A 13,528-nucleotide genomic window follows, 5' to 3' on the forward strand; every position below is an offset into this window, starting at 1 on the left:
TGTCCAGATATCAATGATGAGAAGCCTCCTTATCCCAATCCTTCTCGATAGTGGAGCCTGTCCAGACTCAGCCTTTCCAGGAAGCCAGAATGCCTCAAGGAAGCTGGGCCTTGTGAGCCAGCTCTCAGCCCTGAGGAGACCACAAGGTAGGAAGAGGTCAGAAAACTTTTCACGATCCCATTTCCCCTGGCTATTGTCTGCTATAGGTGTTGTGATTTGAAATGAAGTTACACAACTGCTTTCATCTGGGAACATAGAAACCTAACTGGGACTGACTCTCTGCAGTGACCTGGAAAGCCCTAAAAATATTTTACTCATATCTTAGAGAGTGATCTACAGATGTCATTTGTTTGTTTGTTGGTTTATGTTGGTCCTGGGTCTTGAAGTCCGGCCCTGGGCACTGTCCCCGTGCTGTCATGCTCAAATCTTGGACTCTACAACATGAGCCCCAGTTCTACTTCCAGCTTATGTTATAGTTTATTGGAAATAAGAGTCTCACAGTCTTCACTACCAAGTTGGGCTTCCAACCTTGATCCCGAGATCTAACCCTCCTGAATAACTAGGATCACAGGTGTGAACCTTCCACACCCAGCTGCATTTCTGATGTCTTTCTTATATCTTATAGATTCTGTGAATGACAGAAATTAGTATTTCATTCTTCCCTATTTATATTATTTGAATTATATAATTTGAATTGTTATTTTATATATATAGTCAGTCATGGGGCTTGAACTCTGGGCCTGGGCACTGTCCCTCAGCTCTTCAGCTCAAGGCAAGCAATCTACCACATGAGCCACAGGACACTTCTGGTTTTCTGAGTGGTTTATTTGAGATAAAAATCTTACAGATTTTCATGACCCGGCTGGCTTTGAACCTCACTCCTCAGATCTCTGCCTCCTGAGTAGGGTTACAGGTGTGAGCCACTGGTGTCAGGCTTCATTATTATTTTTTATTGTCATTATATATATAATGTACAGGCGGGTTATCATCTCACGACTCAGGTAATCAGTATATTTCTTTTTTGACAATGTTATCCCTTCCCTCCAAGTTTATTCATCCCATTACCACCCACAAATTTCATAGTCCACAGGTCTACTGAGTACCACTGTTACATTTGTTCACATTTTAATTTTCATAATGGACAATCAAACTGTCCAAACAGAAAGTCATTGTACTCATCCAACCTCAATGGAAAATTTTCAATACTAACCTGATGTTCTTACCTGGAGACCTGATATGTCTGGACATCATAGAGATTTTTTTTATCATGGCAACGATAACCTTACCATTTCTGTATGATAAAAATGTTCATCACTTACGCCTACTGAATCTATCGCATGGTCGATTTTCTGGAACTGTTGAGGGGCTCTGGCATTTTCCTCACTATTTTTCTTATCATCACTATAATGGGAAATGGGTGATGTTATCCCTAGTTTTAATCTTTATTAATTCCTCACAGTATTGATTTAATTAAATTAGGTTCTTTATAAAACATTGCAGAAGTCATAATGGTTAAATAACAATTTACCAAATTGTAGTTAGCTAGTGCAGCTTGCTGAGCATGTTTTATAAAGAAAAGCAAATGCCAAAACCCTGTTAAAACTTATTGCAAGCAGCGTGCTGGTGGCTCACGCAGATAATCCTAGCTATTGAGGAGGCTGAGATCTGTGGATCATGGTTCAAAGCCAGCCCAGCAGAAAAATCCATGAGACTCTTATCTCCAAATAATCACCAGAAAACCAGAAGTGGTGCTGTGGCTCAAGCGGTAAAGTGCTCACCTTGAGCTGAAGAGTGCAAGGACAGCACCCAAGCCCAGAGTCAAGCCCCAGGACCGACCAAAAAAAAAGTTATTTTATTGCAGCCTAGGAGATAAGAGATTTGTTTCTCAGACACTTGAATCAAGCAAATAAAAACTGGTAGTTTCCCTCCCTCAGTAGAAATAGTCTGCTAAATAAAAACTTATGCAGTCTGTACACTGAGATTCCATAATTTGTCCTGTGATAACAGAGAGGTTTACCTTCTTCAGCTTCAGAGGTTGTTTTGGTCATTAAAAATTTAAATATCAAACCAGTACTTTTCAGCCACAGTATCTTCACTCTGAGATAATCTTCTTCACAATGTACTTAATATCCTCACGCTCAATTCTTAGACAACGCAATTTGAATACTAGATGCACACCACATGCCCTGGCTGCAAACTGCTTTTCTTGACAAGTATGAAGTGGTTCCTGGAGGTATGGTTAAGGCTGTATGACTGAATCATGCAGGTAAATATCACACAATTTTTTTTTTTATCACGTTGCAACCATTGTTTCCAATTTAGTGACTGCTGCTATGGGATTAGACAGCAACAATGACAACATTATTAGGTTTGTTTTGTTTTTAAACTATGATTTAGTAGCAACTTAAGTTCCCAATTTTAACCCCTGGGCAGTAAGATCCAAGTTTCCTTATTGGCACATTAGCACCTAACAGTCAAGGGGTTAAATAACCAGTACCAAAGATAAGGCAATTCGGATTGTCGAATTTGGCATAAGTGAAAGGAAAAGAAGTTGTGCTACATGTTGAAGGGATTCTGGGCAACAGAAAGAAGACACTAGGAGAGAGAAACTGTCACATGGAATTTCACCATAGGAACTATTGCACTTTGAAACATTACTAGGGTGCTATAAATTTTGTTTCTATTGCAAGAGCTTGAACTCAGGACTTGTTCCTTAGCTTTACCTTGTAATCGAGATTAGATGTGTTTTAAAAATGAGAGGCTCCATCTAGGCACTAGAGGCTCACGCCTGTAATCCTAGCTACTCAGGAGGCTGAGATCTGAGGGTCGTGGTTCAAAACCAGCCCAGGCAGGAAGGTCCGTGAGACTCTTATTTCAAATTAACCACCACAAAAACCAGAAGTACTGCTGTCGCTCAAGTGGTAGATCACTCACCTTGAGCTGAGGAGCTGAGGGACAGTGCCCAATCCCAGACTTCACATCCCATGACTGAAAAAAAAAAAAGGAAGTTGAGATTTGAAGATCAGGATTCAAAGCCAGCCCATTCAGAAGAGTCTGTGAGACTTATCGCCAAAGAACCAGCATAAAGATGGAAATACAGCTATTAGTACTGAACAATACAAAAAAAAGTTCAGGGATAACACTTAGGCCCTGAGATCAAGCCCCAGAATTTCACACACACACACACACACACACACACACACACACACACACACACACACACACACACACACACAGAGGCACACACACCAATCTGAAGAACAAAGACATGCAAATTTGTCACGCAAGCCCACAGTTCCTCCTCGCTGAGGAACTAGGAAGTATATCATGAACAACACGTTGCCATAATCACAGCCATTACTGTCCCTTAAGATCCTGAGGAAGTCTTGGGATCCTGTTCCAGTAGGGCCACCCGTGGGCCGGAAAGAGAATTTCATCTTCTGTATATTCTACCTGAAGCTCAATTTGGAATGGATCCATAACCAGTGCACTGATTTTTCTCTCCTTTATCAACTGTCTGGCTGCTCTATAGATCAAAACATCACAAAAACAATCAGTGATGCTCTTGGATGAATCAATATGAGGCTTTTCCTCATAGCCCAGCTGTACATCGGTGTCATTGGGAATTCCCTGCCCTCCATGCTCTATCTGTACATGTTTTTATTCCAATGTCACCTAAAGAAGCCCAGCAATGCCATCTTCATGCATCTGACTATAATTAACTTGCCAAATACCATGTTCACAATGGTGCCAGATATCATGGTGTCCTTCAGTGTCTAACACTTTCTGGATGATGTGGGCTGCAAGGCGGTGGTGTACCTTCAGAGTCATCTGGGTGCTTTCCATCTGTACCACCTCGCTCCTCAGTGCATTTCAAGCCAACACCATTAGCTCCAGCCATGCCCAGTGCGTGTCGCTTAATTCTAAATCTTCAGTATGGATTTCCCTTTCTTTTCTCTTCTTCTGGGTTGCCAATATGCTCATGTAGGTCCCGTTCATTAAGGCTCTGAAAGGCCAAAGTCATTTTTACTGTTGTTGGTTCTGGGTTTTCCAATGCATACTGTCATACTCGACAGAGAGAAGAAAATAGATCACAGTATCTTCTTATTCTGAGAAGTTATGTTTGTAATCTTCATGCTCACCACCCGCCTCCACATGTTGACACCCCTCTCCCGACACCCCAAGAGAGCTATGCACCATTAAAGTCCCAGCATCGCTACCTAGCCATCACCAAGCCATCACTACCTAGCCTAGCCAAAATCAGCCACATCACCCTGCTGTTCGTCAGCTGCTTCACGTGTTTCTGTTTCTCCAACAACATCGTGAATGTTTTTCCTTTTAGACAGTAGAGAAAATGCCAACGTTGGGCATAATCATTTGTATTTTATAATGCTGCCCAATCGTGTCCCCTTGTTTCCTCATGAAGTATAATAAAATTCTTTCCAATGTATCACTTCCCTCTCATTGATGACAATTACCAGTTGTCAGAAAGCATTCAGTGGCTGATTAGACAGCCAAAATCTTTGTTCAAAAGCAGAGAAGATTCTAGTATTGTACATGGGAAAAACCTGTGTGGGTATTGAGCACTTGAAGGGTAGTTTGAATGCAGATATGACAGATTTTGTTTTTGTTTTTGTTTTTGCCAATCCTGGGGCTTGAACTCAGGGCCTGGGAACTTTCCCTTTTGCTCAAGGTTACCACTCTACCACTTGAGCCATAGCACCACTTCTAGCTTTTTCTCTTTATGTGGTAGTGAGGAATCAAACCCAAGGCTTCATGCATGCTAGGCAAGCACTCTACCAACAAGCCACATTCCCAGCAATATGCCGGAATTTTAATACATTGAAGCTTTGAAGACTTACTTGATGTACCTTTCTGTGTGTGTGTGTGTGCACAGAAGTTTTATATTGTTTGTTTAAAATATTATTAGTGGTTGAAACACATTTTCTGTACATTGCTAAAATTCATGATTTGTTTTTGTTTTTATAAAGACAGCTGCTGAACAATCGATTTCTTCCTTGCATTCTATTTCTACTAACAGTGCTGTTTGTTATAAGGAATTTTAGTAGATCATCCTATGAATGCCAATCATACAATGACAAACCAGGATCCAGCCAATAAGGAAGCAGGATGCAACCTATGACAAACCAGGAGGTATCCAGTGACAAAGGATACAGCCAGAGTTAGGCACAGGTGGCTCATATCTGTAATCCTAGCTACTCAGGAGGGTGAGATCTGAGGATTGCAATTCAAAGCCAGCCAGGGCAGGAAAGTTTATGACAGTCTTATCTCCAATTAGTCACAGAAAATACCAGGAGTGGTGCTGTGGATCAAGTGGTAGAATGCTAGTCTGGAGCAAAAGATGCTCAGAGACACTGTGCAGACCCAGAGTTCAAGCCCCAGTTTGGCCAAAAAAAAAAAAAAAAAAAAAGTCAACGGATATAGCCAAGGACAAAGCAATATTTAGTGAATGAAGAAGCATGCAGCCAATGCCAAAGCAGGATATAATCAATGGAAAAAGATTTCAACAATGGCAAAGCAGGATATTATAGCCAATGACAGAACAGAATCTAGGCAATGAAATATACTACTGGGTCCTCCCACTTCCAGGAGAGACTACTCTGTGACAGGTAGCATAACACTGGGACACCATTGGGAAGATGGGTGCTCCTGATTCAGAGAACAAACTGGACCTTCCAGGGTTGTGCTGTGGAGAGAGTAAGCCCCTGAGTGTCCAGTTGTACCCCCTTTCTGTAGAAGTATCCTAAGGAACAGGGGCCCTGTCTAGTCTGGAGACCACTAGGGACTGGTTGTTTTATTCTGTGTTTTGGTCAGAGCAAATAACTCTAACTCAGTACCAGACCCTTTTGCTCACTGGCTGATGCTCCTCAAGCCTTCTGTCCTACCACTGGACATTGGACCTGGTTTGAAGTCTATTTCCCCTATTTTTTCCTATTTATAAGTCTGTATATTCCCTTGGCTCCCCTGTGAGTATTTTTCAATCCTTGGTTATCTTCAAGGACTTTTATATTTACTGCTTGTGTGTATTGAGCTAATTTGCACCCTTGGAGTGAAATCAACTTGCTCATCATGTGTGAACTTTCTTTTTTTTTTTTGGTCCAGCTGTGGGGCCGGAACTCTGGGTCTGGGCGTTGTCCCTCAGCTCTTCAGCTCAAGGCTAGTGTTCTACCACTTGAGCCACAGCGCCACTTCCAGCTTTTTTTCTTTTTGTGTATGTGTGCTGGGGAATCGAAACCAGGGCCTCATGCATGCAAGGCAAGTCCTCTACCACTGAGCCACCTTTCCAGTCCCATGTGTGAACTTTCTCATTTGTTATCGATTGCATTTCTGAGCCTTTCATATGTGCGTTATCTCAAGTACATTAATTAATCATTTTCTTAGTACCTTGATACTGATAGTTGCCTAACCATGTTTTGCTAGCATGTTTTGCTTCTATAGCCTGAATTCTCAAGAGTTCCCTCTCTTTTATGAATTTGTTGGAGGAGCATTTGTTTTTAGTTGTTGTTGCTTTTGTTTTTTGGTTTTGTGCTGGTTCTGGGGTTTGAATTCAGGACACGGACGCTTTTCCTGAAGTTTTTTTGTCATAGCTGGAGCCACAGCTCCTTATCTGGGATTTCTGCTGGTTAATTGGAGATGAGAGTCTCACAGTCTTTCCTGCCCAGGCTGGCTTTGAACTGTGATCCTTCTGTTTCATCCTTCAAAATATCTTGGACTGCAGGCACGAGTCTCCAGTGTCCAGCTTCAATAAATTTTGTAGACATACTAGAATCTACCAAAAAATGAGCTAGAAGTATACAAGTGACTTATGCAGAAGTGTAATGTGTGAGAAGACAGAGGTAATGATAGTCTCCCCAAAATGCAGGATGAATTATTAACAAAAGCAGCAGTGATATTCACTTCTGTGTGGAAAATGAACTGTACAACTAGTTGAAGGATTCAACACTCATTGTCATCATGTACAATTTTTTTTGGTCAGTCTTGGGTCTTGAACTCTGGGCCTGGTTGTTGTCCCTCAGCTTCTCAGCTCAAGGTGAGCGCTCTACCACTTGAGCCACAGAGCCACTTCAGGTTTTCTGGTGGTTAACTGGAGATAAGATTCTCACGGTATTTCCTTCCCTGGCTGTCTTTGAACCGTGATCCTCAGATCTCAGCCTCCTGAGTAGTTGGGATTACAGGCCTTTGCCACTGGCCCAAGGCCAGGTACAAATTTTTTGAACAACAACTCCTCTGCACAAGGGTTAAAAAACAAATAAGATAAAACAAAATAAATATATACATATCAATAATATAGCTCTTAAAGAGACAGGATCTGAAATCAAACTCTAATATCAACTGCACTCCTCAAGAGCATTTATAAAAGAGAACAGAAATAGCATGATCATATCAATGCATGCACAAAAGCCCCTGGACAAAAGTCAACATCACTTCATAATAAAAGTGCCAAATAAACTAGGAAGAGAAGGGAGGGCGTGCTTCCACATCACAAAAGCTCTGTGTGATTATCTATAGTTCACCCTGTATTAAATGAGGAAAACTGAAAACATCTGCATAAGGGAGAAAGGAGGCCATGTAGGCTCTCCATCTCTGATGCTATTTAATTAGCGCCTGGACCTTTAACCAAAGCAATGGGTAGCTAGGATGACAGGCGTGAGCCACTGGTGCCCAGCGATCTCATTTCTCCTTAAAGAAATGGTCTTCCAGTGATAAGTTAACACAACACATTTCTAGTTCATTTTCTATCTTTCCTTCTTTTAATTGGGGGGCGTGGGAGGTTAGGTCATGGGACCTGAACTCTGGGCCTGGGTGCTGTCCCTCCGCTCTTCAGCTCAAGGCTAGCGCTCTACCACTTGAGCCAGAGCACCACTTCTGGCTTTTTTTCTTTTTGCTTATGTGGTGCTGAGGAATCGAACCCAGGGCCTCATGCACACAAGGCAAACACTCTAGCACTGAGCCACCCTCCTGGCCCCCATTTTCTATGTTTTTGTGTTGGTCGCTATTTTAAACAAAGAAGGACACATTGTGATCACGACATCCTAACTTTGGGTGATCAATCAGTGAGCCAAGATGGAGACCCCATGGAGAGCAGTGCCAAGCCATGAATGATGGGGGCTCAATACTTCTCAGTGGAGGGCTTAGTGTTCTCTGAGCTGGGCCATGCAGTGATCAGGTTATTTCCTGCCAGTGGTGTGAGAAGTAACTTTGGATGAGCTCTTAGCGTCTCCATTTGACTTTCTTGACACCGCTGGGACTGGGAGCACAGACAGACCTGCATCAGGAGACATGCTGTGCACGAGGGACAGGGCACCTGACTGCTCTGGTCCATCACGATGACAAGAAATAAACACAGTCAGAGTGACAGCAGCAGGGGACAAGGTGAGCAAACACCCTGGGGAACCACCACCACCACCACCCCGTCTTCCTCTGGCTGATATGGGCACACATGATCAAGCCAGGCTTCCGAAGACACTGTGTGTGTCTGCAGTCCAGACAGCCAGAGGAAGGATTCTTCAGCTTTGAACCTTGGTTCAGAGCCAGGGGTGGGGAGAAAGCCCAACACTGCCCATCCCAGGATGAGCTGTGGTTTGCAGATTCACTTCTCTCCTGATTCCTTTTTGGTGCTAGTGTTAGGGCTTGAAGACAAGCCCTTGGTGCTCACATTTTTTTTAGCTGTTTTGCCCAAGATTAGTTCTCTACCACTTGAGCCACAGCTCTAATTGTGTGGTTCTTTTTACTTATTTAGTTTTTGTAGAGGTAAGCATCACCTGGACGTTTCCTGCTCTCGCTAGCTTTGATCCCCAATCCTCCATCTCAGATTCCTGAGTAGCTAGAATTGCAGGTGTGCTTCACTGGCCCGTCTTCATTTCTCTCACTTGTGTTTGCGGTTGAATACACATCTTTCTTGTTTCTCTCCATGCTACTCTTTTCATTCAGGCATTTGCTTGCTTTTTATTCTTTCGGGTGTGCACACCTCAGCCCCTGTGGCACAACACATCTCAGTTTTCCTCCATACAAGTCCTGCACAACTGGCAACTCACCAGTGGTAAGTTCCTTCTTCTAGGCATATTAGGAGTACTTTCAAATGTATTTATAAGGGGAATCACAAAATCATTGTGTGTGTGTGTGTGTGTGTGTGTGTGTGTGTGTGTGTGTGTGTGTGTTATTATGTCCTGGGGCTAGGACACTGCATTAAATACTTTTGGTCAAGGCTAACATTGTGCCATGTGAGCTCTAGCTCCACTTCCAGCTTTTGGTGATTCTGTGGAGACACAAATCTCACAAACCTTCCTTGCTTGAGCTGGCTTAGAACTGGGATCCTCAGATATCCTCAGATATCAGCCACCTGAGTAGCAGGTGAGCCACAAAATATTCTTTCCATAAGGGCTTGCATTTTCTCTATTGCTATCTCTAAAATTCCCATCTTAAATCATCTTTCCAGGTACTACTTTAATGTTGAACATTTCCCACTCCTCTTGGACACTGCATGGGGGGTGTGTGAAACGTGGGCTTGTTCACAAGGAGCTGACTTGTTCTGTGTTTTCTCCCACAAGGGCTGTCTGCTCTCCTTGTCTTCATCCCAAGACCCAGTCTGTAATGTTGGGGCTCAGTTCTGACATTGTTCTCTTGATCTTTATGTCTGAATCATCTCTTTGATCTCTTGGCATAAATTTCATAGTGCATCTTCATAGTAGCAAGTTTTCACAGCAGATTTTTATCTTTCAGTGTGTGGAGATAGCGTTTTTCTGGGGCAGTTTTCATTCCATTTGTAAAGCACAATAATTGTGTTGGGAAACGTTGTTCAGCTGAAACAATTCCGCACCCTTGTGGCTTCTCAGAGCAGTGGATTGGCTTCATCAGTGTCTGAGAGAGAATAAATGGAATTTTATTCTGACTGGATGAAAGATGACATTTAAAAAAGGCTGGGTGTGCGGTTTCTCATGACACTTTGGTCAAATGTATCAACTGCCTTAATCAGGTTCATTTATATCATTTCCATCTTTCCTTTTTCCACCTGTTATTGCTGCTAATTACTAAAGTCTTTTTGTAAAATAATGCATTGCAACGGTTGATCCTAGTAACATGAGACCTAAAATTGCCCAGTGGGTCATGGAATGAGAATCAGAGCAGAGCGCCTTATGGGAAATACCCAGCCCAATTCAGTTTTTTGTGAGTGAGCTGCATTTAATAATCTCACTTCACACTACTCTTCTGTCCAATAAGAAGGAAAAATATAAAATAACAAACTTCACTAGAAAGTTCTAGAGTTCATGCTAAATAACATGAAAAGTTTAGAGATAGCAGAAGAGAAAAGGCAAGCACTTCTTAAAAGATGATTTTGGGGTGTGTGGTTAATGCCTGTAATCCTAACTACTCAGGAAACTGAGATCTGAGGATGACAGTTCAAACCCAGCCTAGGCAAGTCCAATTATGCACCAAAAAGCCAGACATGGAGCTGTGGCTCAAGTCATAGAGTGTTGGTCTTGATGAAAAATTTTCAGGAACCATGCCCAGACCCAGAATCAAGCCCCACAACCAACACACATAGAAAAGGACAATCTGGAAAGATCCTGATTACACTGGAACGATAACACATATTACCAAAGTGAGAATATGATGAACATTTGTGAACCATAGCAAATATCATAATTCCTAAGAATTCTAATAAAAGTTAAAACTGCCTCTGAAAGGCACACTGGATGCTGAGAAGGGCAACACACAGAGTTGTCATGTTCAATAATTTGTCTGTTGCTTCTGGCCAGGAAACAGGCAGAATACTTTCGTGCAGCAGCAAAGAGGGCCAGAGTGAAACTTTGTTCTGCAGGAGATTGTTCAGGGAAATGGGTTGAAAATGTTCTTACAGAGTTGGTCAGGAAAAATGGGATACTAATTTAATTCAGTGCAAGTTTATTAAGGAACAAAGTATTCTATGTGATGTGAGAGAAAACATAAGAACAGTAATGAGTGAGAATCATACAGGGGGAAAACTCTCAAACGTACAGAAAATAAGCCAGGTGCTGGTGGCTCAAGCCTGTAATCCCAGCTCCTCAGGAGACTGAGATCTGACGGTCACGGTTTAAAGCCAACCTAGGCAGAAGAGTCCGGGAGACCCTTGTCTCCAAGAAACCACTACAAAACTGGAAATGGTGCTGTGGTTCAAGCGGTAGAACACTTGACCTGAGCTGAAGAGCTCAGGGACAGCACCCAGACCCTGAGTTCAAGCCCCATGACTGACAGAAAGAAATGTACAGACAATATTGGTTAGATATTTACCTTCTAGTATCTCTATACACCATGAAGAAAGTCATATTGTACTGGGTACCGATGATGCACACATGTAATACTAGCTATTCAGGACGTTGTGATCTAAGGATTGAGGTTCAAAGCCAACCCGGGCAGGAAAGTAGGTGAGACTTTCATCTCCAATGAACCACAGAAAACCAGAAGTGGCTCTGTGGCTCAAGTGGTAGAGTGTTCGCCTTGAGCTGATGAATGGAGACAGCGCCCAGGCCCAGAGTTCAAGTCCCATGACCAACCAAAAAAACAAAAGTCATGTTGTAGCCATCCCCACAGGGATTTTACATGGATGTGCTATTTGTGCAATAGGTGTTCAAAAAATGAAGATTTTACAAAAGTGAAGCCAATCAGATGCTCAGGCTCCTGGTGTTCCTTGTACCATCCACTGCCGACCATGATGGAGCCCCAGGGACCACAGGAAGAGACAGCCAGTGATCTTCCTTCCTAACATCCCAGCCCAGTGTGGTGTCCTTGAATTCCCTCCTGATTCTAACATGTGTCTCCCCAGGTCCTTTCAGGCCCTACATCCCAGATTCAAAGGTCACAGCACATTCATGTCTGAAATACCGAGGTCAGAACTCTTCCAACCCTCCAGAACTGGCAAATGGAACATTTTTCCCAGACTCCACTTAAAACAATTGTATGGGCCAGGCCCTGGTGGCTCACACCTGTACTCCCAACTGCTCAGGAGGCAAAGATCTGAGGATCCAGGTTCAAAGTCAGGCCAGAAAGGGAAGTCCTTGAGACTCTGATCTCCAGTGATCCACCAACAAGCCAGAAATGGAGCTGTGGTTCAACTGGGATAGGACCATCTTTGAGTAAAAAAGCTCAGGGACTGTACCCGGGCCAATTTCATAAGCGGTATGACCCACCCCCCAAAAAAGAAACAATTTTTAAATCTTTGATTAACACTCTATCTTTTGGCATTCATTCTAAGCCTGGCTTATCTGATTAAGAAATTGAGCACCGTGAAGATTCCCGCCTATGGGACTCAGAAGGTTGTCTAGAGCTTTCTCACCTGCCTGACTGGTCAGGGCTCTTACTTTGATTCTCAACAACACACACATACACTCTCTCTCTCTCTCTCTCTCTCTCTCTCTCTCTCACACACACACACACACACACACACACACACACACACACATACAGAAACACACACACAATGACAGCCAACGCAGGAGACACTGTGTTCAGGCTCCTCTTTGTGTCTAAGGTGTGTCTGGGCGTCCTGGGGAACTGTGTCCTCTTCCTACTGTATGCATACAGCACCATGTGCAAACCCCGGCTCCGAAAGCCCATTGCTATAGTTTTCATGCACCTGACCCTGGTCAACACCTTGACCATCATTTTTGAGTCCATGCCCTTCATCGTCTCCTCATATGGAGTCCTGTGTTTCTGGGGTGATGCCATGTGTAAGGCCGTGGTGTTCCTGTTCAGGGTCACTCGGGGACTGTCTACCTGCACTACCACCTTCCTGAGTGCCTTTCAGGCCCTCACCATCAGCCCCACCTCTGCTCATTGTGCTTGGCTGAAAAGCCGATCCTCCTCCTGCATCCTCCCCTTCCTGCTCTCATTCTGGATCTTCAATTCCATCATGTATTTCCACATGATCAAATCTGTGGAATCCAATTGCAATTCAACCGTCATGAGACTGGGATTTTCTCATCCCTACTGTCAAGTGAAGTTTGGAATGGACAACCAAATGTCCCTTATCAGCTCCAGTGTGCTGCGAGATGCTCTGTCCCTGGTCCTCATGGTGGCCCCCAGCCTCTACATGGTGACGCTCCTCTCCCGACACCACCGCAGAGCCCGGCACCTCCACAGTCCCAGCCTTGCCTCCCAGCCAGTGCCCGAGAACACAGCTACCCACACCATCCTGCTGCTGGTCAGCTGCTTTGTGTTCTTCTATTGCTCCAACAACATCGTGACTGTGTATTCCTTCTACACACCGGAGAAATTGAACAAATCCAAGGCTGTGCTTGTGATGTTGTCCTTCAGCTACCCCACCCTCTGCCCGTTCTTGCTCATGAAGAATAACAGAATGGTTTCACGATGGATCACTCACTCATGTTATACCAAGAATAATCCATAGTAAGAGGAAGTGAAGACCAAACGATGGTGGCGAACCAACTCTGCTCACCTCATCCTTGCTGTTTGTTGGATGATAGAAACACCACAGAGGCGGCCAGGAGCCAGTGTCTCAGGCTTGTCATTC

General features: G+C 43.6%; 1 protein-coding gene across 1 annotated transcript; it reads left to right on the forward strand.

Annotated features, from left to right (window-relative positions):
- The first annotated feature begins 12,475 nt into the window (after positions 1–12,475).
- On the forward strand, positions 12,476–13,405 carry LOC122125663 (vomeronasal type-1 receptor 90-like). The gene has a single exon (XM_042700205.1). The coding sequence runs from the start codon at positions 12,476–12,478 to the stop codon at positions 13,403–13,405; it is 930 nt and encodes a 309-aa protein (XP_042556139.1).
- Positions 13,406–13,528: the final 123 nt, after the last annotated feature.

This window comes from Dipodomys spectabilis, unplaced genomic scaffold (assembly GCF_019054845.1).
Source record: "Dipodomys spectabilis isolate Male_0828 unplaced genomic scaffold, ASM1905484v1 ptg000266l, whole genome shotgun sequence".
Lineage (NCBI taxonomy): Eukaryota > Metazoa > Chordata > Mammalia > Rodentia > Heteromyidae > Dipodomys > Dipodomys spectabilis.

Bases quoted from the DNA above. Each gene is read 5' to 3' on its own strand.
- LOC122125663 (XM_042700205.1), top strand. From the start codon at position 12,476: ATGACAGCCAACGCAGGAGACACTGTGTTCAGGCTCCTCTTTGTGTCT.